At 60.1% G+C, this 21,219-nt stretch overlaps 6 protein-coding genes across 6 annotated transcripts; 5 read left to right on the top strand and 1 right to left on the bottom strand.

Moving 5' to 3' along the window:
- Window positions 1-117: 117 nt before the first annotated feature.
- KL928_003242 (uncharacterized protein) lies at window positions 118-1,326 on the top strand (the record flags this gene model as incomplete). The annotated part of the gene is made up of 1 exon (XM_043203808.1): window positions 118-1,326. One exon carries the CDS (start codon window positions 118-120, stop codon window positions 1,324-1,326), a length of 1,209 nt encoding a protein of 402 aa, XP_043059495.1.
- A 62-nt stretch (window positions 1,327-1,388) lies between these two features.
- KL928_003241 (uncharacterized protein) lies at window positions 1,389-2,822 on the top strand (the record flags this gene model as incomplete). The annotated part of the gene is made up of 1 exon (XM_043203807.1): window positions 1,389-2,822. The coding sequence occupies one exon, from the start codon at window positions 1,389-1,391 to the stop codon at window positions 2,820-2,822; it is 1,434 nt and encodes a 477-aa protein (XP_043059494.1).
- Window positions 2,823-3,215: 393 nt separating this feature from the next.
- Window positions 3,216-4,223, top strand: KL928_003240 (uncharacterized protein; the record flags this gene model as incomplete). Its single annotated transcript, XM_043203806.1, has 2 exons — window positions 3,216-3,470; window positions 3,567-4,223. 2 exons carry the CDS (start codon window positions 3,216-3,218, stop codon window positions 4,221-4,223), a joined length of 912 nt encoding a protein of 303 aa, XP_043059493.1.
- Window positions 4,224-4,310: 87 nt separating this feature from the next.
- KL928_003239 (uncharacterized protein) lies at window positions 4,311-18,617 on the top strand (the record flags this gene model as incomplete). The annotated part of the gene is made up of 1 exon (XM_043203804.1): window positions 4,311-18,617. One exon carries the CDS (start codon window positions 4,311-4,313, stop codon window positions 18,615-18,617), a length of 14,307 nt encoding a protein of 4,768 aa, XP_043059492.1.
- A 152-nt stretch (window positions 18,618-18,769) lies between these two features.
- On the top strand, window positions 18,770-19,246 carry KL928_003238 (uncharacterized protein; the record flags this gene model as incomplete). The annotated part of the gene is made up of 1 exon (XM_043203803.1): window positions 18,770-19,246. One exon carries the CDS (start codon window positions 18,770-18,772, stop codon window positions 19,244-19,246), a length of 477 nt encoding a protein of 158 aa, XP_043059491.1.
- Window positions 19,247-19,276: 30 nt separating this feature from the next.
- On the bottom strand, window positions 19,277-21,145 carry KL928_003237 (uncharacterized protein; the record flags this gene model as incomplete). The annotated part of the gene is made up of 1 exon (XM_043203802.1): window positions 19,277-21,145. One exon carries the CDS (start codon window positions 21,143-21,145, stop codon window positions 19,277-19,279), a length of 1,869 nt encoding a protein of 622 aa, XP_043059490.1.
- Between the last annotated feature and the right edge of the window lie 74 nt (window positions 21,146-21,219).

Raw genomic sequence — 21,219 nt, 5'->3', positions numbered from 1 at the left:
ATGTTATATAATGTTTGCATGAGAATTGGAAAAATAAGAAAAATAAAAAAAAAATAAAAAAAAAAAAAAAAAAAAAAATTTAGTAAATATATGCTATCAAGCCTTCGGTCTTTATTCATGACAAACTCCAAACCGACCGGCAGACAGCTCTACGACAAGCTCGGACGTCCCAAAAAGGTGGTGGCACCAATGGTGGACGGTTCTGAACTCGCTTGGCGGATGATATCAAGAAAATACGGCGCCGACCTATGTTATTCCCCCATGCTCCATTCTCGGCTTTTTGCAACGGACGAAAAGTACCGTGAAAAGATGTTTGGCCCAATGGACGGCTCTGAAGTGGACAGACCGCTGATTGTGCAGTTCTGTGCAAACGACCCGGACTTCCTTCTTCAGGCCGCCAAGCACGTCGAGGACAGATGCGATGCCGTGGACCTGAACCTGGGGTGTCCTCAGGGAATTGCGCGCAAGGGCCATTACGGGTCCTTTCTGATGGAGGACTGGGATCTCATCGCGAAACTGATCAACACCCTGCACAGAAACCTCAAAGTCCCCGTGACAGCCAAAATTAGGGTCTACGACGACTGGGACAAGAGTTTAGCGTACGCGCGGATGTGTTTGGACGCTGGAGCACAGTTTCTCACTGTCCATGGGCGCACGCGCGAGATGAAGGGACAGAAGACCGGGTTTGCGAACTGGAAGCTCGTCAAGTACATCAGAGACAACCTGCCTCCAGAGACCGTTTTTCTGAGCAACGGCAACATTTTGTATCCAGAGGACATTGAGCGCTGCATCAAGGAGGTTGGCTGCGACGCAGTGATGTCTGCAGAGGGAAATCTGTACAACCCGGGCATTTTCTGGACGGAGACCGAGGACATCGAGAAACAGTTCCCGCGAATAGACCGGTTTGTGCGCGAGTATTTTGGCGTGGTTGCTCAGTGCGAGGGCTCAGAGAGCCGCCGGTGCTTCAAGTCGCATTTGTTCAAATCGTTGCGCAACTTTTTGAGCATCCACACGGACGTTCGTGCCGAGATTGCGAAGCTGAGCCGGAACTCGTCGCTGGAGGAGTTTGAGGCGGTGGTGAAAATGATAGAGGACGTGGTGGCGAAGATCTACGAGCAGGACAACATCGGCGAGCTCGATCAGGTGCGCGTTGGCGAGACCGAGGACTGGGGCGGCCGGTACAGAGAGGTGCCGTACTGGCGGCTGCAGCCGTATTTCCGGCGCGTGGACGGCAAAGACGGCAGGGAGGTGATCCAGGACAGCATGAAACGCGTGATGGAGAGCGGGGAGCGGGCCAAGAGGCAGAAGCTGAATGAGAGTAGATAGAGCACGTTTATATTGCAACCACACCTGGCTCCTGAAAAATTAAATATTGAATTTAATTATTCATGTCCTTGACACGGCTGTTTTCTACCACGCGGCAGGCGCGGACGTTTCCGTTGGCGGTGAGGAACTTGCTGGCGCGGCACTCGATTGACACGCGTCCCGGGGATTTTGAGGCCGACGCGGACGAGCCGATTCTCGCTCATTTGCGTCGTCGGTCGTTGATTGAGACGGTGGTCAACGAAGACGAGCTGGCGCGGCTGGCTCGCGAAAAAGCGCTCGGCCTGTACTGCGGCGCAGACCCGACGGCCAAGTCGCTGCATCTGGGCAATTTGCTGCCGCTGATGGTTCTCTTGCACTTCAATCTCCGGGGACACAATATTACGGCTCTGGTTGGAGGAGCCACGGGAACGGTTGGCGATCCGTCGGGGAAAACAACGGAGCGCGCGCAGATGGAGCAGCAGGAGCGGCTGGAAAACGTGGCGCGCATCCAGGCGCAGTTCGAGCACTTTTTCCGCAACGGCCGTCGCTACGCTGCCAGCCGCAACCACGTCCTCGACAGCTCCCACGGCCAGGTTGCCGTGCGCAACAATTTCGACTGGTGGAAAGACATGGGGTTTCTGGAGTTTCTGGCCAAATACGGCCGGTTTATCAGAGTCAACCAGATGCTTTCGCGGGACTCAATCAAAAGCAGGTTGGAGTCTGAGCAGGGCATAGGTTTCAACGAGTTTTCGTACCAGCTGCTGCAGGCCTACGATTTTTACTATTTGAACAAAAACCACGGCATTGACGTTCAGGTGGGCGGAAACGACCAGTACGGCAACATTGTGGCCGGACTGGACCTGATAGACAGGATGCATTCTGGCGAGAAGAAGAAAGCGTATGGTGTCACTGTGCCGCTGCTGACGACCGCGAACGGCGTGAAATTCGGCAAGAGCGCCGGCAACGCCGTCTTCATCGACAAGAGCCTCACGCCGTCGTTCCAGCTGTACCAATTCCTGTACAACACGCTGGACGAGGACGTTCCGAAGCTGCTGTATAAATTTTCGCTGCTGCCAACGGCGCTGATCGGGCGGATCTGCGAGTTCCACCGGCAGAACCGCCCGCTGCGGCTGGGCCAGCGCGTGCTCGCCGTGGAGATGTGCGATTTCCTCCACGGCGCCGGAGAGGGCCGCGCAAACCTGGTCATTAGCGACGCCTTGTACGAGGACACAGAGCTGAACGTTGACGAGGTTCTGGCCGCGTTCCGTCGACAGAACATGATCACGGAGGTGCGCGCGGCGGAGCTGGCGAGCGTGGGGGACATTCTGCACAGAAAACTGGCCGGCGTCTCGAAAAAGGAAATCAAACGCCTGCTGGCCGGCGGCGCCGTTTCTGTCGGCAAGCAGCGCGTCAAGGTGAGCCGGTGGGACGACCCGGTCGACACAAACCTCGTTCTCGACGGCCGGCTGCTGCTCCTCCGCACGGGCAAGCAGGTCCACGTGTTTGAGGTGAAATAGAGCTGTAAATAAGTCATCATCCACTGCCCTTGCTGTGTCTGAACAGTTTCATGCTGAGCCACGAAACCACGCACCAGATCCATAAAATGACAAAGTTCAGCGCAAACGCGTAAAGATAGTAGCTGTCGATGATCTCGTGGCCCTCGCCGTCCAGCACTTTCCACTGCGAGAGCCAGACAGCCGCCCTTGTGCCGGAGAACACCCAGTTCCAGTCCCCGACCACGGTGCCTATGCTCACCACGAAAACCGCCCAGCTGAGCCCCAGAATGAGGTAGCCGTACAGCCGCAGGTTTTCTCCCAGCAGCTCTTTCTGCGGCACGCCCTGGTTGTAGTGGACCGAGTGTGTGTTTCTGTGCTTGGATCGGGGCATGAATAAAAAATAAAAAAATAATAATGGAAATATCTCAGCTGGCAGGGTTGTTCAGACAGAAGTACGCCGAACAGCAGCGCAGAACGATCCGCGAGCTGCTCAGAGAGCGCAGGCCGAGCACCCGGCCGTTCGGCCAGCAGCTCGCCGTGATCAGCCGTCTGATGGACAAGTACGCCGACGAAGAGGCACAGTCCGCCGCGCTCGACGTGGTGCTGCGGTCGGGCGTGTACGAGCGGCTCGAGAACCACGCCGCCGCGCCAGACTACACGGACCGGCTGGTCCGGGAGCTGCTGGAGTGGTACAAAAAGGACTTCTTCACGTGGATAAACAGGCCCCCTTGTCCCTGCGGCAACGCGGACCAGACCAAGATACAGCCGCTCCAGCCGGTCGGGCCGTACAAAAAAGAGCATTTCGACGGCCGCGCAGACATAGTCGAGCAGTACCGGTGCCTCGAGTGCTCCCAGACAGTCGAGTTCCCCCGGTACAACAACCCCAAAACGCTGCTCTCGTTCCGCAAAGGACGCTGCGGAGAGTGGAACAACTGCTTTATTCTGCTCCTGTGCGCGCTCGGATTCAAGGTGCGGTACATCTGGAACGCCGAGGACCACGTGTGGTGCGAATACTACTCACAACACCTCAAACGGTGGGTCCATCTCGACAGCTGCGAAAACCAGTTCGACAACCCGACGCTCTACTGCGACGGCTGGGGCAAGAAGATGTCGTACGTGTTTGCCGTCAGCGCCGCGTACATTGCCGACGTGTCGCCGAAATACATCAAAAAGGGCCAGCTGCCCAGAAACAGGCTCGGCGAGCACGAGCTCGCAGACACGCTAGCATACATCAATCTGTGCAAATGGATCGGCATGGACGACGACGACCTGCTCGCGACGCTGGCAGACTTTCTCGGCGACTACAAGAGCAGGCGTCGAAGCCCGCTTCCAGCGCCCACTGGGCCCCTCGTGCCGCGCCAGAGCGGTGCTCCCGAATGGACTCGATCGCGCGGCGAGGACGGATCACGTAAGCGGGATTAGGAGATTAGGGCGGTGTAAAGGTAAAAAAAAAAAAATTGAGGAAAATATTTCATATACATTATAGAGTACCCCCGGACGTCAGCCAGCATGTCATATTCGCTAGTTATAGACTTCCAGCAGTACTTTAGAATTTACCGGGAGATACAGGCCCAGTTTCCGGGCCGTCTTGTTCACGATCCGTACCTCTACGACAAGAACATTTCCAACTCTGCAAACTTATCAAACATAGCACTGCATTTTCTCGACAATAATGCCATTGCCGCGTACATTTGTGCCCTGAGGCCGCTTGTGGTGGAGGCGGCGTCGCGTATTGCCAGCAACGACGAGATCGAAAGCGCGTATTTGAGACACAGCAACAAGGTGGTGTCTGTTGCAGGATCCGTGGCCCTGAGCAGTCTGGCCAAGATCGGCGCGAGCTGTCCGGAGACCTTGACGATTGTCGAGTACTACTTGCAGAAGAAACACTTTTTTAGCATGATCAACCCCGAAACCATCGACCAGCACGAACTACAGTCCATTCTTCTGGCGTTTTATAGGCTTCTGACTGCGGATAGGGAAAAGTTCCACCGGTACGTGGACTCTGCCCTTTTGCACTCTGCCATTAATTCTGGGAAAACGTCCGCGGTCAACAAGCTGCTTGCAGTCAAAACCCTCACCATCCACCTGTTTCTATCCGAAAAGGTGGCCGTTGAAATGATCCGCAACCATATTGGCGCTGGCCCGTATTTGGGCGTCTATGAGGGCGTCGACCAGATGGACTACGACTTTGTTGCTCTATACGAAGCACAGCGGCTTGCCGATCTGCTGAAATACCCGTTTTTGCAGCCTGCCCGTGCGGAAAATAAGTATACCGTCAAATTTGTGCAGCAGGACTTTTCTGTGGGCGCGACGATCGTGGCCGACGTGGTGATCCCCAACATTGGCGGCCTGGTGCGTGGAAGTACGGAGCCGGTCCCTAACTCCGAATTTGTGCCGCTTCCAAAGTCGCTTGCCTCCATGAACCAGCTGGCGCAAAGCATACAGAGGTCCGAGCCGGTGCTGCTTGTAGGCCGGTCGGGAACGGGCAAGACGTTTCTGATCAACGAGGTGGCCAAGCAGCTGCAGCTGGACACGATGGTGAAAATCCACCTGAACCAGCAGACCGACTCGAAGCTGCTTCTGGGAACGTACTCTTCGGGAGCCAAGCCGGGCACTTTTGAGTGGAAAAACGGTGTTCTGACCACTGCCGTCAAGGAAGGCCGCTGGGTGCTGGTGGAGGACATCGACAAGGCTCCGAACGAGGTTCTGTCGATTCTGCTGAGCCTGCTGGAAAAAAGAGAGCTCACTATTCCGTCCAGAGGCGAGGTGATCAAGGCTGCGAACGGGTTCCAGCTGATCTCGTCGCTGCGTGTTGCGGGCGACCTGCGCAAGGTGACGTTGCCCGACATGATCGGCCTGCGGCTGTGGAACGTGGTGGAGCTTGAGGAGCTCGACACAAAGGAGCTGCGCACGATTCTGGACACCAGGTTCCCGCTGCTGGCCAACTTCACCGCCATGTTTATCAGGTGCTTCCAGGACGTGAGGGAGCTGTACGACTCGCGCAAGTTTTTGAGCATGAACAGGGGCGCGCAGCCCAGAGCTCTCACCATCAGAGACCTCATGAAGCTGTGCAGACGGTGCACGCGGATTCTGGCGGACCGGCACGTCGACAGCGCCAGCCTGCTACCGGAGGAGGTGTTTGACCTTATTTTCCAGGAAACCGTGGACTGTTTCACGAGCTCGATCGTCGAGCGCGGCCCGATTGAGGCGGTTGTCCAGGCCGTTGCCGTGTGTCTGGAGGTGCCGACGTCGCGGGCAACGGTGCACCTGAACAAGCACGTGCCGTTGTTCGAGGAATATCCGGACTCTGTGTCTGTGGGACGGGCGCACCTGCGCAAAAAGACGGCTCTGGGGCTGAAACCGGCGCGCAAGAGCGCCGCGTTTGCCCGGACCAACCACTGTCTGCGGCTGATGGAGAAGATCGGCGTGGGTGTCGCGCTGTGCGAGCCGCTGCTGCTTGTTGGCGAAACGGGAACGGGCAAGACGACGATCGTCCAGGAGATGGCGCGGCTGCTCAACAAGAAGCTCACCGTGATCAACGTGTCGCAGCAGACCGAGGTGGGCGACCTGCTCGGCGGGTTCAAGCCGGTGACGACGAAGAGTCTGGCGATCCCGCTGGAGGAGGACTTCGAGGAGCTGTTCCGGCGGTCGTTTTCCGTCAAGAAGAACGAGCAGTTCCTGAAACTGCTGGCCAAGCTGTTCAACAAGGCGCAGTGGAAGGGCGTGGTGCGGCTGTGGCGCGAGGCGTTCAAAATGGCCGAAACGCTGTTTGCGAAGCAGGACGACGAGCTCGCGAAAAAACGCAAGCTCAACGACACCGACAAGGCGGCGCTGATGGCCGAGTGGCGCGCGCTGTACGAGCGCGTGCGGGAGTTCGAGAAACAGGCGAGCTCCGCGGACAAGTCGCTCGTGTTCAAGTTTGTCGAGGGCTCGCTCGTGCACGCCGTGCGCAGCGGCGACTGGGTGCTGCTGGACGAGATGAACCTGGCGGCGCCCGAGACGCTCGACAGCGTGGCAGAGCTGCTGAACGAGGAGACCGCGCAGCGCAACCTGCTGCTGTCGGAGAAGGGCGACGTGGAGAGCGTCAAGGCGCACCCCGACTTCCGGATCTTTGGCTGCATGAACCCTGCCACCGACGTGGGCAAGAAGGACTTGCCCGAAGGCATCCGGTCGCGGTTCACGGAGATCTACGTGCACTCGCCCGACCAGGACATCGCGGACCTGCTCATGATCATCGACAGCTACATCGGCCGCTACGCGCTCGCGGACGAGTGGGTCGGCAACGACGTGGCAGAGCTGTACCTTGCGGCGAAGCGGCTCGCCGACACGAACGAGATCGTCGACGGCAGCAACCAGAAGCCGCACTTCAGCGTGCGCACGCTCACGCGCACGCTGCAGTACGTGCGGGACATCGTGGCGATCTACGGGCTGCGCCGCTCGCTGTACGAGGGCTTCTGTATGGCGTTTCTGACGCTGCTGGACGCCGAGTCGGAGGCCAAGCTGCGGCCGCTGATCGAGAAACACACGGTCCAGCGGCTGAAAAACGCCCGCTCCGTGCTGGCGCAGGTGCCTGCCGACCCGTCCAGCGACACGCAGCGGTACGTGCAGTTCAAACACTACTGGATGCGCCGGGGGCCGCACGAGCCGGAGCAGCAGCCGCACTACATCATGACGCCGTTCGTGGAGAAGAACCTGATGAACCTTGTGCGCGCGTCCAGCGGCCGGTTCCCTGTGCTGATCCAGGGCCCGACCTCGGCGGGCAAGACCTCGATGATCAGCTATCTCGCAAAGATCACGGGCCACACGTTTGTGCGCATCAACAACCACGAGCACACCGACTTGCAGGAGTATCTGGGCACGTACGTGTCGGACGACACGGGCAAGCTTGTTTTCCGCGAGGGCGTGCTGGTGGACGCGTTGCGCAAGGGCCATTGGATCGTGCTGGACGAGCTCAACCTCGCGCCGACCGACGTGCTCGAGGCGCTCAACAGACTGCTCGACGACAACAGAGAGCTGTTCATCCCGGAGACCCAGGAGGTGGTGCGGCCGCACCCGGACTTTATGCTGTTTGCCACGCAGAACCCGCCAGGGCTGTACGCGGGCCGTAAGGTGCTGTCGAAGGCGTTCCGCAACCGGTTTTTGGAGCTGCACTTCGACGACATCCCGCAGGACGAGCTGGAGATCATCTTGCGCGAGCGGTGCCAGATCGCGCCGTCGTACGCGCGCAAGATCGTCGAGGTGTACAAGGAGCTGTCTGTGCAGCGTCAGAGCACGCGGCTGTTCGAAAAGAAGAACTCGTTTGCCACGTTGCGCGACCTGTTCCGCTGGGCCTTGCGCGACGCCGTCGGCTACGAGCAGCTCGCCGCCAACGGGTACATGTTGCTGGCGGAACGTGTGCGACGGGCAGAGGAAAAAGAGGTGGTCAAGACCGCGATCGAGAAGGTGATGCGCGTCAAGCTCGACGTGGACGGCTACTACGCCCAGCTGGAGCAGCAGGACCTCGCGCCGCTGCTGCAGCGGCCAGGACCGGTGGTCTGGACCAAGGCGATGCGCCGCCTCGCCGTGCTTGTGGCCACGTCCATCAAGTACAAGGAGCCGTTGCTGCTCGTGGGCGAGACCGGGTGCGGGAAAACGACGGTCTGCCAGTTGGTTGCCGAGTTCTACGGCAAGGAGCTGGTGGTTGTGAACGCCCACCAGAATACCGAGACGGGCGACTTGCTGGGGTCGCAAAGACCCGTCCGAAACAGACAGAAACTCAAAGATAACCTCGAGACAGCTCTGCGCAGCGTGCTGGCCGCCCACGGCGCCGCCTACGACGGCCTGGACCCCGCTGTGGACGTCTACAACAACCTGCGGCGTCAGGGCGCGCTGTCGGACGCAGAAATAGACACCGTGGAGCAGCTGCTGGCCGCGTCGCGCGTGCTCTTTGAGTGGTTCGACGGCCCGCTGGTGACGGCCATGAAAAACGGGTGTTTCTTCCTGCTGGACGAGATCTCGCTCGCGGACGACTCTGTGCTCGAAAGACTGAACTCTGTGCTGGAGCCAGAACGCAGCCTGCTGCTTGCCGAAAAGGGCAGCGAGGACGCCGCCGTGGTGGCCCACAAAAACTTCCAGTTCTTCGCGACCATGAACCCGGGCGGCGACTACGGCAAGAAAGAGCTGTCGCCGGCGCTGCGGAACAGATTCACCGAGATCTGGGTGCCGTCGATGGAGAGTTTCGACGACGTGCGCCAGATCGTCGAGTCGCAGCTCGTGCCGCGGAACCGCCACCTGGCAGACGCCGTGGTGCGCTTTGCGGAATGGTACGGCCTGCGGCTGGGCAACGGCTCCGCCACAAACGGCGTCATCTCGCTCAGAGACATTCTGGCGTGGGTCACGTTCATCAACTCGGCCACGGACAACGGCACGGCGCCCGCAGCGGCCCTGCTGCACGGCGCATGCATGGTGTTCATCGACGGACTCGGAACCAACAGCACCGCGTTCCTAGCCGACAACGAGGAACGTCTGCGCCAGACAAAGCTCGAGTTTGTGCAAAAGCTGGCCGAATTTAGCGGCGCCGACTTGCAACCGTTGTACACGGCCCCCTGTGAAGTGCACGTGACAGAGAGCCACGTGATCTGCGGCGAGTTCCGCGTTTCGAGGGCCTCTGCTGTCCAGGACTCACATTTCAACCTGGCTGCACCAACGACGGCGGCGAACGCGATGCGTGTGGTGCGTGCGATGCAGATCCACAAGCCGATTCTGCTCGAGGGCAGTCCCGGCGTGGGCAAGACCAGTCTTGTTTCTGCGCTGGCGGCGGCCGTCGGCAAAAGCCTCACGCGGATCAATCTTTCTGAGCAGACAGACCTGATAGATCTGTTTGGGTCGGACTCGCCTGTTGACGACGGCGAGGCCGGCGAGTTCAGATGGCGCGACGCGCCGTTTTTGCGGGCCATGAAGCGTGGCGACTGGGTTTTGCTCGATGAGATGAACCTGGCGTCTCAGTCTGTGCTGGAAGGGCTGAACGCGTGTCTCGACCACCGTGGCGAGGCGTATATCCCCGAGCTGGACAGAAGTTTCCGCAGCCACCCGGACTTTTTGGTGTTTGCTGCGCAAAACCCGCAGCACCAGGGCGGTGGCAGAAAAGGACTGCCGAAATCGTTTGTGAACCGGTTCTCGGTGGTTTATGTGGACATGCTGACGGAGGTGGATCTGAAGATGATTGCGCGGCATTTGTATCCGCAGCTGGACCACGACGTCTGTGACAAGCTGGTGGACTTTGTTTCGCTGCTAGAGAAAGAGGTGGTGCTCCACCGCAAATGGGGAGCTGTTGGCGGGCCATGGGAGTTCAATTTGCGGGACACGCTGCGGTGGCTTTCGCTAATGAGCTCGCCGAGCCTGCTGGAGTCGCCAAGTCCCGGCGACTTTTTCGAAATGGTGGTTCAGCACCGTTTCCGGACCTCTGCCGACAGAGCGCGCGCGCAGGAGCTGTACGAACAGGTGTTTGGTGCCAGAGCTCCATCCGCGCCGTACTATCAAATGACGCTGGACTACGTGCAGTGCCAGGCCGAGCTTGTGCCGCGCAACAGGCTGAACCAGTATCTTGCCGACGACAAGCTGAGCCCGCTGCAGTGCAACTACACGGCGCTGGAGACGCTGCTGCGGTGCGTCAAGAAACAGTGGCCGCTGATCCTTGTCGGTCCCTCGAACGCGGGCAAGACCGAGCTGATTCGGTTTGCGGCCGGCGTCGTCGGCACGCGGCTGTACGAGTTCTCGATGAACAACGATATCGACAGCATGGACATTCTGGGCGGCTACGAGCAGGACGACCTGTCACGTGAGATCGCCGAGTTTGCGCAGGACCTGCAGACGTATCTGATGGAGGCTGCCGCGTACAATTTGTTGTCGAACACGGGCGACGCGGCCGTTTTGCAGCACACGCTGCGGTTCATCGACTACCTGGCCACGCACGAGATTTCCAAGGCGCAGTTCGGTCAATTGCAGCAGCATTTTGCCGTGCTACAGAACTCCGTGGCGTCGGACAAGTTCCAGCAGCTGGAGGCCCGGTACACTGCTCTGTGCGAAAAACTCAGCCAGGGCGACAAAATCAAGTTCCGCTGGTTCGACAGTCTGCTTGTGCAGGCCGTTGAAAAGGGCCACTGGCTCGTGCTGGACAACGCCAACCTGTGCAGTCCCAGCGTGCTGGACCGGCTGAACTCGCTGCTGGAAATGGACGGCTCGCTGGTGATCAATGAGTGCACCGACGCCGACGGCAACCCGCGCCATTTGCGGCCACATCCTGGTTTCCGGCTATTTTTGACTGCGGACCCACGATACGGCGAGCTTTCGCGCGCCATGCGCAACAGAGGCATTGAAATATACCTGGACCAGATCGAGCAACGCGCCACGCGCTTCGATAGACGGCTGCTGGCACGTGAGAGTGTCTCTGCGCACGTGCGCTCGTACGACGCCGCGGTGGCTCCGCTCGCCGTGCTGGCGGACGCGCTGAGCATGCCGGGCGAGCATCTTGCGGACGTCGCGGCCGCGGCGCTGCCTATGTGGTCGCACGCGCGGGTTTCTGCGCTGGTCGCATCTGCGGCGAAATTGCCCAACTTTGAGTACATTTGCGCCGCTCTGGAGCAAATCGCGGGCCGGCTCGAGCTATACAACTCGCTGCAGCTGCCGCCGCAGATCTCAGAGCTCTATGACGCCGCACAGACCAACAAGCCGATCAAAGTGGCCGTTTCCACACAATCGCTACACCCGCTGCTCAACACCTACCTTCTGAACGGTCTGGCCCAGCAACGGCCGCAGCTCGACTCGTCTGAAACGGTCTATTTCTTCCACGTCGTGGGCATGCTCTATAAAGCCCAGCTGTTTCTGAAAAAGCTGCACGCGCGCGCCGAAAACGCCAAGGTCACAGAACTCACGTACCTTGAACGGTCGGCTGCTCACGCCTCAGGCAGAACGCTGAAGAACGTGCCGCGTCTCGACGTTTACGGCCTCGTGCTCGGAATTGCCGAGTTCGTGCTCTCGGAGCTGAAAAGGACAGACTGTCGGTGGACCGTTGCCGGCCAGTTCCGCGCGCTGTTCAAGCTGATGTTCGTTTGGCAGGGCATCGTGGACTGCTCGACCGTGCAGCACGAAACCAAGCTGCGGATCTACCAGGAAAAAATCCTGGCCTGGCTGGATCAGTACACCGGCAACGGCGAGCCGCTGCGTGCTGTCGCAGAGTCGTTCGCCAAGCAGCTGGAGCTCCATCAGGGCCACTCGATGGCGCTGATCTGGGAGAAGAGCAAGGCGGTGTATCCGGCGACGGCCGAGTCGTGGCAGAGATACCAGCTGCTCGTCGACGCGGCCGCCGAGTTCGACCAGGTCTGCATGGAACTGTACTCGGAGAATTTCGAGGTGGTGGCCAACCTGCGACAGACGTTTGTGACGGTGCTGGCGCAGTGCGTGGCGGGCGGTTCTGTGGACTATCTGGACGAGATCACGGCGAAAATCGCCGCATTGAAACAGATTTCAAGCTCCTTTTTGAACGCCAGAAAACACCCCTACTCGGCCATGTTCGACCTGGTGCTCAATTTTGTGGACCTGGCGTGCTGCAGCGGCGACCACCCGCTTGCAATGAGCGCAGAAAACCTAAAACTCGCGCTCCTGGCCGCCAGACCAACGCTCTCGCTCACCAAGTGGAGCCAGAGCACGTTCAAGCCGTATCCTCGGATCCTGGATAACCTGTGGGCCGGAGACTCGCAGCCCAAGATCTCGGGGCTTCTGGGCCAGCAGCTCGTCGAGCAGCTGGTCAACGCCGCCCAGAATATGAAACAGCTCTCTGGAGCAGCCATAGACGAGGCCCTTGCAGATTCCAAGTTTTTACTGCAGACGGTGGTGAAAAATAGCATGGCACTAGATAGCCCGCTGGAGAACCTGCGGCGGCTGTTAGTACACTGGGTGCTGCACATCTGCGCGATCCACACGGGCAACACGACGGAACTTGCCCAGCTGCGGCATTCTGTCTCTGCTCAGTCCATCGCCAGCTACCAGACGACGCTGCGCGACATGCCGTTCTTCGCCGACGTGTTTGCGCACTTCTTTGCGCCCGTGCTGCTTGCACGCGCCACACGCAAACACCTCGGCCGTGCCTGGGTCCTCTTCGCCTGCGGCATGCTCCTCCTGTTTGTGCCGAACCAGGCCAACGACCCGGCGGTCGCGGATCACGTGATCTACGACGACTACGTGCGGTTGCAGGGGCTTGTGGCGGACATTCGCCGCTCGTGGGCGGCGTACTGCGGCGTGGCGTTTGGCGAGAGGGCTGTGCACGTGGAGGAGCTGCTGCCGGTCGTCGACGAGGCCGCGCCTGTGGCTCCAAAGGTGTACCGGTCGGGCGAGCCGATCGAGGCGCTTTTCCAGGAATGGACGATATTCCTGGACTCTGCGGTGAAAAACAGGACTGTTGGGTCGCTGGTGGAGGCGGCCGAGGCGACGATGGCAAAGAGCGCGCTCGAGGTGCAGAATTTGCACCGCAACTCCACGCAGTTCTTCCTGCGCCTCAGACAGAACTTCACCGAGTTTGCCGACCTCAACGACGTGCTGGCCGGTTTTGTGTACGCTTTGCGGCTCGGTCTTGATCTTCTTGACGAGGGCAAGCCGTGCGACTCAAAATTCTGGCCCGTCGACCCGTCTGTGTTGGGGAACGCCGACAAACTCGCACAGACGCTGGCGCAGACCAACAAGCTTGTGAAGGCGCAGTCGATCGACGCGGTCGACGCAGAAAAGCTGATTGTGTTTGAGGTCCAGGCGCTGCATTTCCAGCGCCAGTACGCGGCAAACACAGACGAGCTGTTGCACGCGGCGCTGATGACGGCGTACTACCGCTGGAGCATGCGGCGACTTAAGCTCGAGGAGCAGGAGTCGAAACAGCACGGCGTGTTCCAGTACGACGACGCCAGCGTCGATGCCGAGAAAGAGTTTGCGCAGCTGTTCCCTGACGCGGAGATTGACGTCTCGGGCGGTGCACAGAAGACGGGTTGGGACGAGCTGTACGCGGAGCTCTCCGCTGCTTTCTGCAGCTACCACTTGGACAGCCCGCTCGGGCTGCAACAGCTGGTGCTGCAAGGCGCGGCTGTCGTGGACAGTGTCGGGCAACTAGTTGCCCGAGAGAGCTGTGCCGCCAACACTCCCTCCCTGGTTGCAAGCTCGGTCCTGCAGCTGGCGCGTGCCATGGACACGTTTGCCACGAACGACAACCGCACGCTCGACTTCTACCGCGACTTCAGCCCGCACGAAACGCGCCGCTCGGGCCAGCTCGTGCTCGCGCTGCAAGGTCACGTGAGCGAGCTCCTCCAGCAGTGGCCCGAGCACGCCACGTTGCAGCAGCTGTTGCGCATCTGTGAGGAGTATCTGGCGTACCGGGCGGACACGCCGCTGTTCCGGCTGCTGGCGAAAATCGAGCAGATCTACACGTTTGTGAACGAGTGGGAGAAGTATGCGCACTCGGGCGTGTCGTTGCAGCGGCATTTCCAGAATCTGGCCGATCTGGTTGTTTCGTGGAGACGGCTGGAGCTGAGTTCGTGGAAGGAGATTCTAGCGAACGAGGAGCGCGCCGTCGAGACCGGCATGGGCAAGTGGTGGTTCCATTTGTTTGAGAGCGTTGTTGTGCCGGAGAATCAGGACGTGGCGCAGCTAGTGGGGGCCGTGAACGTGTTCATCTCGCGGGCCACGCGGGGTGACATGAAGCACCGGTTCAGGCTGGTGCGGGCGTTTGCAGAGCACGTCAAAGCTCAACAGGAGCTGTATGACGCACTGTACAACGTGCTGGACTTTTTCCAGCCGTTCCTTGCTGCCGTTGAGGAAACGGTGGCTGCAGAAAAAAAGGTGCTGGAGAAACAGGTCAAGGAGGTCATTTTGCTGGCCAGCTGGAAGGATATCAACGTCGATGCTCTGAAACAGAGCTCGCGCAAGTCACACCAAAGCCTCTACAAGCTGGTGCGCCGGTACCGCGACGTTTTGAACGGCACGGTTGAGGGTATGATTGAGAGTGGACTGAAAACACCGGTGGCACACTTTTTGCCAAACACTATCGGCACCTGCCCTGTTGCTCTTGGCGACGTGCCGGCTACCGACATTGCAATGTTCAAAAACATCCGCACCGTCCACCGCAACATGGAAACCTACCTAGGCGAGCTTGCAGCAGAGCCTGTTGCTCCGTTCTACGAGTTCTGCCACGAAATTGTCCAGGCAGCAGAAAAACTGCGCGCAGAAACGCCAAAAACGCTCACCGACGAGAACAAGAAACAGGTGGCGGCTCTCAAACAGGAGAAACGCAAACTGCTGAGCGACACTCTGAAGGAGCTGCGCCGCAGCGGGCTGAAGCTGCAGACCAACACCAAAACGCAGACTCTGCTTGCGTCGACGACGGCGGTGCTGGCCAACGCGCGCACGTTCCGCCACACGGCCCTCGAAGGCTGCGACGTGTACTTTTTCCGTGTGCTGGAGCTGCTGCCGCGCTTGCGCGCGGCCGTGGCCAACTGCCACGCGGAGGTGCCCGTGACAGACGCACAGAAGGCTCTGGCTGCTGCGGAGAATGTGCTAGTGTCGCTGGTCGCGACACGACACAAGATTGGAGAGGTGTGCGCTGCACGGGATGCCGTGCAGGAGGCACTCAGGACTTTGCGGCCTGCCACTACAGAGAAGATTGTTGGTGTTGATCCACACGCCACACACGTCGTTGCCACGGTGCAAAAATTGCCCGAGGTGGTTGCCATGGCAACCAAAGTTTCTGAGGTGGCTGCCGGGCTCGGTGTGGGCTCTGTGCTGAAAGTCGAGGACGTGCAACTGGTGCTCGAGAACCGGCTGCTTACACAGAGCGACTGGGCCAGGCTGAACGCCGCGCGGCGCGGGCTCGACACCCTGCGCACTGAGCTCGGCGCGTGGAAACAGAAACATCCAGCGCTGGCGTTCGTCGCAGACACCGTGCTGGACTGGCTCGACGCGTCGGTCTCGGTGGAACAGCTGTCGCTGGTCGAGCACGACGCCAATGTCGCCGCAGCCGGCAGCGAGCTGTTTGGCTCTGTGCTGGTGAGCATCCAGAAAATCCGGCAGTTGCAGGCTGCCAAACTGGAAGAGGACGCAGACAACTGGTTTGTGGACAGCCAGCGTCGGCTGGCGAAGCTGATGGGGCTGTTGTATGGCGATGTGCTGAAAGAGCGGGTTGGCAACTTTGTGCAGTTGCTGGAGCAGTTGCACTACGATGCCGACGTCGACGGCGCCGTGCGTGCGCTGCTGTGCTACATGGTGCCCGTGCTGGAACACTACTTCAACGCGGCGAGTATTGTGCTCTGCAAAGCGCAGGCCAACTACGTGGGGGTGTCACGTGGTCTTTTTGAGCTGTGCACGCTGCTACTGAGCGTGGCCGCGGACGGGTTCTGTTCGCCGGAGGGTGCTAGTAACGAGGAGGCCGGGCCTGCGGAGAGCGGCACGGGGCTGGGCGACGGCGACGGCGCGACGAACCACTCGAAGGACGTGGAGGAGGACGAGAATCTCGATGATCTTGCTGGTGGCAAGGAGGAGAAGGATGAGAAAGACGGAGAAGAGGACAACGACGACGCCGTGGACGTGGAGGGCGACATGCAGGGCGATCTGGAGGAGATGGATGCTCAGGACGGCGAGGACGAAGAAGACGGCGAAAACGGCGAGGAGTCGGCGGACGAGGAAGTGGGCGACGTGGACGATTTGGACCCGAACGCTGTGGACGAGAAGATGTGGGACGAGGAGGCGTCTGGCGAGAAGGAGAAGGAGCAGGACGACGTGAAGGGCCAGACGGGCGAGGATATGGAGGCCGTGGACGAGGAGAAGGAAGGAGATGGCGAAGGCGAGCAGGAGAAGGCCGAGGAGGCGAGCGACGGCGAGGAGGAGGACGTTGGCGAGCAGGAGGACGAGGTTCGCGAGGGCGACGACGCGGAGATGGACGCCGAGCAGGGCGAGGCTCTGGAGCTGCCGGAGGATCTGAACCTGGATGGAGAGGACAGCGAGGATGAGGAGGGGGACGATGGGGTGGATGACATGGATATTGGGGAGGAAAACGAAGGGGAGGAAAATGAAGGGGGGGAAAATGAAGGGGAGAAAAGTGGAGAAGAGGAAGCTAAGGAAGAAGCAGAGGAAGGAGAAGGAGAAGAAGCAGAGGAAGGAGAAGCAGAAGCAGAAGAAGCAGAAGAAGCAGAAGCAGAAAATGAAGAGGAGCCAGCTGAAGAAAAGCAGGAAGGTGCAGACGGCTCGGACGAAGAGATGGCCGAGGAGCTCAAGCCAGAAACCGCTCCAGAGACGGACGCGGCAGACGCAGCGGAGGGCGGCGCGGACAGCGCGCCGGACGCCGTGCGGGACGCCGACTCGGCAGCGGCGGCCGACGACGGCGCCCAGGCCGAGGGAGCCAGCGCAAGCGCAGAGACAGAGCAGGACAACGTGGGCGCGAGCGGCGCGGCGCAGGCGCAGGACGCGCAGGAGCAGACCGACCGGTCGCGCGAGTCGGCCGCCAGCACGCTCAAGCAGCTCGGCGACTCGCTCAAGGAGTTCTACAGACGGCACCAGGAGATCCTGGAGGCCGACGTCGACGCGGCGGAGCAGACGGGCACGAACCCGGACGAGTTCCAGCACCTGGACGGGGAGAACGCGCAGAGCGACACCCAGGCCGTGGGGGCTGCTGCGCAGGACCAGGCGATGAAGATGGACGACGAGATGGAGATCGAGGAGCCGGAACAGGCGCCGGAGCAGGAGCAGGAGCAGGAGCAGGGAGCCGCCGACGGCGGTGACGCTGGCGACGCCGAGCGCGTCGAGGGCGGCGCCGACGCTGCGCCGACAGAGCGCGCGCCCGACATCAAGCAGGAGCGCGTGCCCGGTTTGCTCGCAGACGACGAGATGGACGAGGACGCGGACGAGGCCGCGGCGCCGATCGACGCGGCCACACCTCGCACCACGTCTTTGCGTCCGGTCGAGGAGGCCGTGGCGCTGTGGCAGCGGGCGGACGAGGCCACGCGGGAGTTCACGGCCGGGCTGTGCGAGCAGCTGCGGCTGATTCTCGAGCCGACGGTCGCCACGAAGCTCAGGGGCGACTACAAGACGGGCAAGCGGCTCAACATGAAGAAGATCATCCCCTACATCGCGTCGCAGTTCCGCAAGGACAAGATCTGGATGCGCAGAACCAAGCCCAGCAAGCGGCAGTACCAGATCATGATCGCCGTCGACGACTCCAAGTCGATGGCCGAGTCGAAAGCCGTCGAGATCGCATTCCAGTCGATCGCGCTCGTGTCCAAGGCGCTGACGCAGCTCGAGGCCGGCCAGCTTTCCGTCGTCAAGTTCGGCGAGTCTACCGACGTGGTGCATCCGTTCGACGCCCAGTTCACGGCCGATTCCGGCACGAGGGTGTTCCAGAACTTCACGTTCGAGCAGACGCGCACCGACGTGCGCAGGCTCGTGGCTGCGTCGCTGGAGCTGTTTGCTGCTACCAAGCCGGCGTCGGAGAACCTGTGGCAGCTGGAGATTGTTCTTTCGGACGGCGTGTGCGAGGACCACGACACGGTGCGGCGGCTGGTGCGGCGCGCGCGCGAAAACCACATCATGCTGGTTTTCGTGGTCATCGACGGCATCGCCAACACAGAGAGCATACTACAGATGAGCCAGGCGAAATACGTGCTCGACGCGTCGGGCGAGCTCAAGCTGCAGGTCGACAAGTACCTGGACACGTTCCCGTTCGAGTACTACGTGGTGGTGAGCGAGATCGAGGAGCTGCCCGAGATGCTGGCCTCGATTCTGCGCCAGTTCTTTGCTGAGACGGGCGAGAGATAAGTAGCGAGTAACTGACTATCTGATTAGCTAAGCGGGTTTCGATTTCGAGAAGCTGTTCGCGTTCTCCTGCCCTCGCGTTCTCCTTCCCCCGAGAAAAAAATAGCCCCTATATCATTTCCCCCAGGTCCAGCAAATTTTCATTCCCTCTACCCATGACCAGCTACAGAGAGTACCAGAAGGTGCTCAAGCTCACGATACGCGAGCCCCACGCCACCGTCACGCCGCCCGCTTCGAGTCCCGAGGCGTCGCCCACGCTCGCTCCCCAAAACTGCGGTCCAGAGCGGAGGAAAAAAATCACACGAACAAAGACCGGCTGTTTCTGCTGTCGAAGAAGAAAGAAGAAGTGCGACGAGAAGAAGCCGGCCTGCTCGGGCTGCGTGCGCAACATGCTCACGTGCGTGTATCCCGACAAGGACGAGATCGCCAAGTGCAAGCGCAAACGAAGGCCACAGAGCCAGGAACACGTCCCATTCTTGCCGCTCTCGCCACTCAGCTCCCCCACCATCAGGGAGCGAGAATATACCATGGAACGCACAAGACCCACGCCCACGAGCGACATCCCAGAGGTGGCTCTCACGCCGAAATGGCGCCCGTCCACGGGGATCAGCATCAAAAGTTTACTGAATTAGCCAATGCATATGTAGAGCGCAACATATTAATTACTTGACAAGCTTCTCGCCCTTCGACTTTTTCTTGTAGTCCGCCAGGCTGAACTTCTTCACCACCTTGGGTTTCTCCTCCTCTCTGGCTTCCACCGCCTCCACCTTGGTTGGCTCCTTGATAGCCACGGGCACCGGAACATACAGCTTGTCGGACGTTTCCAACGGCACGGCTTTTGGCTCCTGCCAGTATTTTCTGATGATTTGGTATTTTGGCGGCAGCACCAGCGGGTCCAGCGGCGCAGGACTGGCCGACTCGAACTTGTCCTGCGTCGCGTCCTCCAACGGCCTGCCCAGCGACTCCAGGATCACCCTGTCTCTCTGCAGCGCACGCGAGTCGAACGGCTCGTACGTCTGTTCCAGCTCCGGCACGTGTTTCCTGCTCTGCCGCTGCAAACTCGTGCTGATCTTCTTGACTTTCGCCAGCAAACAGTCTCCAGACGCACACCCGCACTCCGTGAGGTCCAGCACGGCCTGCACAGACGCCACGAGCTTGGCCTGCTCCTCGTGCGAAAGACCGTCGAACGACGCGTCGCTGAGTCTGCGGATCGGGTGCGCGTCGTCCCATTCCCACGGCACAGTCAGCTCAGACCCGCTCTCGATCTTTCTCGTGGTCGCAAGCACAAACCGCAGCTTGTCCGCAACCACCACCGACCGCACCTCGCAGTTCGGAAAGCACGACTTGCGCACAAACCTCGTCACGTTGCCCAGTCCTCTCTGGTCGACCACCAGAGGAAGCTGCGGGTGGAAAAACGTCTTTGGTTTCGCACAGCCCAGCAGCCAGTACTGGTTCCATCTCTCGTTGATGTAGTTGTCCTTTAGGTCGACCTCGCCCACAATCTCGCTCAGCAGCTGGTTCGGGCGCACTTCCACGGCTGTGCTCAGGTACAGTTTCGATAACCCGTTGAATCGCGCCTTCGCCGACTCTGTGACCGACTTCACCTCCAGCTTCGACTTGTCCAGCAGCTTGCCCGCAAACTCCCGCTCGTCCTTGAACTCAAGCACCTGGCTATCCTTCTGTAGCAGCAGACTTGGCAGTTTCCTCACCAACGACTTGGCCGCCGCCGATTTGTACTCAAACCCGCTGATCTCCACGTACAGCGTCTGGTACCGCTCCACAATCTCCCCGCCGGCCTCGTCCTCGTCGCCGGCCTCCACGGAGCCCGTCTTTTGCTTCTTGGCCCGCGAACTTGGCGGTTTCGAGTCCACCAGCTCCTTGCGTCCGTGGCCGGCCTCGGCTTGCGCGCCGTTGCCCGAACGACGCCGTTTCGGCTGCACCCGCACCGCCTGCAGCTGGCGCGCCCTCTCTGCGTTCACCACAAGACTTGGATCGCACAGGTAGCACAAATACGTCTCCGGCACGTCGTCGATGTCGTCGATGCCCATACAGACGGCGTGCTGCCAGCGGAAACAGCGGTCGCACTGGATCGTGAACCCGTCGTCGTGCTCGTACCCACACACACAGCCAATCACGCCGCTGTCCGGGTCGACGGCGTACGAAACAACAGAGTCGGACCGTTTCTCCTCCTCCTTGGGCTCTTTGTCTGGCTTGTCTTCCTCCTTTTCTCTTGTTAGCAGGGGCAACGGCGTCGCGGCCGCGGCCGCAAGCGCAGCAGCAGCCACCATTGCCTTGTTGTTGGACGATCCGCTCGCAAGAGCGGCGGCAGCGGGGCCAGGAGACGTCACGACGCCCTGATCAATCTGCCGCACCGAGGGGCTCTGTTTGCCCTGTGTGGTCGCTTCCGACGCAGGCGACGACGAAGGCTGCGTCTCCTCAAACGCGCCGGCACTGAGACGCTGTGACTGGTGCGAAAACAGCATCAGCAGGCCCGCAGCCTCTGTGTCCTGTAAATCTGGATGGCTTGTCATATACGATTATTTTTTTTGCTTCAGCCCATTTTAGGTCGATAGTCGCGGGTATAAATTTTCTTCCTTGAAATTCT

This window comes from Ogataea angusta (assembly GCF_019207475.1).
Source record: "Ogataea angusta isolate 61-244 chromosome Unknown 61-244_NODE_6_length_652341_cov_89.526226, whole genome shotgun sequence".
Taxonomy (NCBI): domain Eukaryota; kingdom Fungi; phylum Ascomycota; class Pichiomycetes; order Pichiales; family Pichiaceae; genus Ogataea; species Ogataea angusta.
The sequence above is the reverse complement of the archived record's forward strand: the minus strand, read 5'-3'. Positions and strand labels throughout refer to the sequence as shown.